The 2,500-nt window shown below is 45.8% G+C and overlaps 1 protein-coding gene across 1 annotated transcript in view; it reads right to left on the reverse strand.

Moving 5' to 3' along the window:
- LOC308289692 (leucine-rich repeat and fibronectin type III domain-containing protein 1-like protein) overlaps positions 1-2,500 on the reverse strand; it is a gene marked incomplete at both ends in the record, with an annotated part of 77,361 nt that overhangs the window by 45,157 nt on the left and 29,704 nt on the right. The window contains one exon of the mRNA XM_080731435.1: positions 2,163-2,403. Within this exon, the coding sequence (XP_080587561.1) occupies positions 2,163-2,403 (241 nt within the window). The remainder of the gene's footprint in view (positions 1-2,162; positions 2,404-2,500) is intronic.

The following is a 2,500-nucleotide window of genomic DNA, read 5'->3' on the forward strand; positions in this document are numbered from 1 at the left end:
GAACTTCAATGCAGCATCTTATGCTGAAAGAATTTCCCTCTCAATGGTGTGATGTCATCACATTGTACTTTACAATACAAACCCCAAAATCAATCCTCCAGTTCTAGGCAACACAGAAGGGGGGGAACTTCTTTTCTATTTCCACACAACTCCTCTAAGGTATATTAATGACATAGTTCAATATTGATATATGTGAGTACTTTTTCCACCACTGACCTCTGACAGGGAGACGTTTTATAAGTTGTATCATCCACAAACATCTTGGATGTGTGATTGTGTGTCATAGGTTATCGTCTTCCTAACGTGGCACATGAAGCATTAAACAGTGGCTGCCAAGCCCCGATCTCAGTGGGGGTGATGCGTGCCATTATCCTCTTCCTGGGAGGAATCCCATATCTCCCCCAGAACTCCAAGTTAATCCTATTATCGTCCCACTGCAATGAACTGACTTTTACCCTGCAGATCAAAACAGCCTGCACCCCCTGCCATGCTGCCGGCCCGCCCCCCTTTCATTCTCCAACTAATTCCCCCACAGCCTGAACCTATATTGCACTGCCAAGAGGAAGAAAATGTTAAAACCGTTCATGCTAGTATCTCCCAACCCCCTCTCCCACCCCCCACGTTGCTATTAGTACTTTCCCCCACAACGGCACTTAAGGAGAATAAATGCATAAATTATAAGTGCACTCCGTGAGGGAATATTATTATTAGGGTTTTTTTTTACAGAATAATGGGCCTATACTTTCTACATATGAATACATTCCGACAGGTCTTCAAGACGCTCAAGGGTCATGTGATCAGCGTCCTCCTCAGCCATGCAATTAATCGTCTCATTGTAACCCTCTGGAGAGGGGCTAACGGTTTAATTTCATCCTCTAACGTGACCTTTCTGACCTACATAGCCTGTAATTCCATCAGTATCTCACAAAGACTCTTTAAGTACGGACCTAGTGCTCTCTGCAGAAGCATTTCCTATTATAGCCGGGTCTTTAAAGGTGTCATGTCATGCCCCCAAAATGTACATTATTATGATACAGTAGGTCATGACATGTGGTGTTTCTACAAACAGTCTGAAAACTGTGCGGGACCGTATCACAGATTGATTGCGTAGTAGTGAATGTATACTTCGTCGTAAGGGGCCGCGCACATAGAAAGTAGCCGATTTACAAGCTCTTTATAGTTTTAAAGCGAAGATTTGTAACTCACAATCTTTGCTTCTAGGGGTCCCTGGAACAACATATTTTGAGACGGGGGCCCACGGTCAAATACATATAATTCTAGGGGTCCTTGACGTGAAAATGTTTGAGCACCACTGATGTATACATAGAAACAATAATGCCTCCCCCTGGCCAGCCTGATGGAGGGGAAAGGAACTGGTTGGAATAATGTGTTCCACGCTCTACGTCCAACCGGGGATACTCCCCTCTATCAGGTGATAAGAAGCGGCCTGCTCACTCCTCATGCCCTGAAGGAAGCATGATTTCAGTTCGGGGCTCTCCCCAGGTTGGCAGAGGGAGAGCAGAGCCCAGGATTACAGCTTAGGCAATTGGCACCGGGTGAAAAATGGGTTACAAAATCGTGGGATAAAAATAAATAAAAAAGTAAGTAGAAACATAAGTTTTTCAGAAAACTGCTAGGCTTTAGAGCAGGGGTTCTCAACCTGTTCTCAACCTGTGGACCCCCAGGGTGTCCCCAAATTATTTTGGGGGGGTCCCCAAATGATTAACTTAATGTGAAACATTGTTAAAAACAATAAACAAATCAGGATAAAGTTGAAGTATCTGCACATTTCTAAAGTGACAATTTGAGGACCTTTTAATACCTCTAAAATGACAAATTAAATATTGGTCAAATTGTAAAATTTAAGAGGTAGAAATTGTGAAAATAGCCGATCTACATGCTCACAACGCCTCGCAAAACGCGAGGCGTTGTGAGCATGTAGATCGGCTATTTTCACAATAGAACCGTGTTATGCAAAATTGTAATGCCTCAACTCTTAGTGCTCGTCAGGGTGGGGAGGGGAGGGGGGGGGGGGTCCCCAGTCAAAATATGATTATTTTGCTGCCTGAAAAGGTTAAGAACCACTGCTTTAGAAGACGCCCAGGTCTAAATGGGTCTGAAGCAGCAGCGTTGCTGTAACAGTGAACAGTGAGGGCCCGCACCTCTCTGATGGTCCAGAAGTACTTCCCGGCCAGGTCTTTGGGCGAGGCGCACGTCTCCAGGTCGTCCTCGCGCGTCAGCCTGCGCAGCCACACCAGCTCACAGTTGCAGTGCAGCGGGTTCCCGCCGAAGCTCAGCACCAGGGCCGTGAGCGGAGAGCCCTTCATCTTGGCGTAGACGGGGATCCTCAGGAACAACGGGTCCGGCGGGATCTTCTTCAGCTTGTTGGAGGTCATGTCCAGCCTATACGGAGGAGAGGAGAGAGGACAATTCACGACACGTGTTAATTACATGTTTGAAGAATTGGTGCATTAAAGGACAACTTTAGTTTTTTACAACA

This window comes from Nannobrachium achirus, assembly GCF_963921795.1.
Source record: "Nannobrachium achirus genome assembly, chromosome: 8".
NCBI classification, from domain to species: domain Eukaryota; kingdom Metazoa; phylum Chordata; class Actinopteri; order Myctophiformes; family Myctophidae; genus Nannobrachium; species Nannobrachium achirus.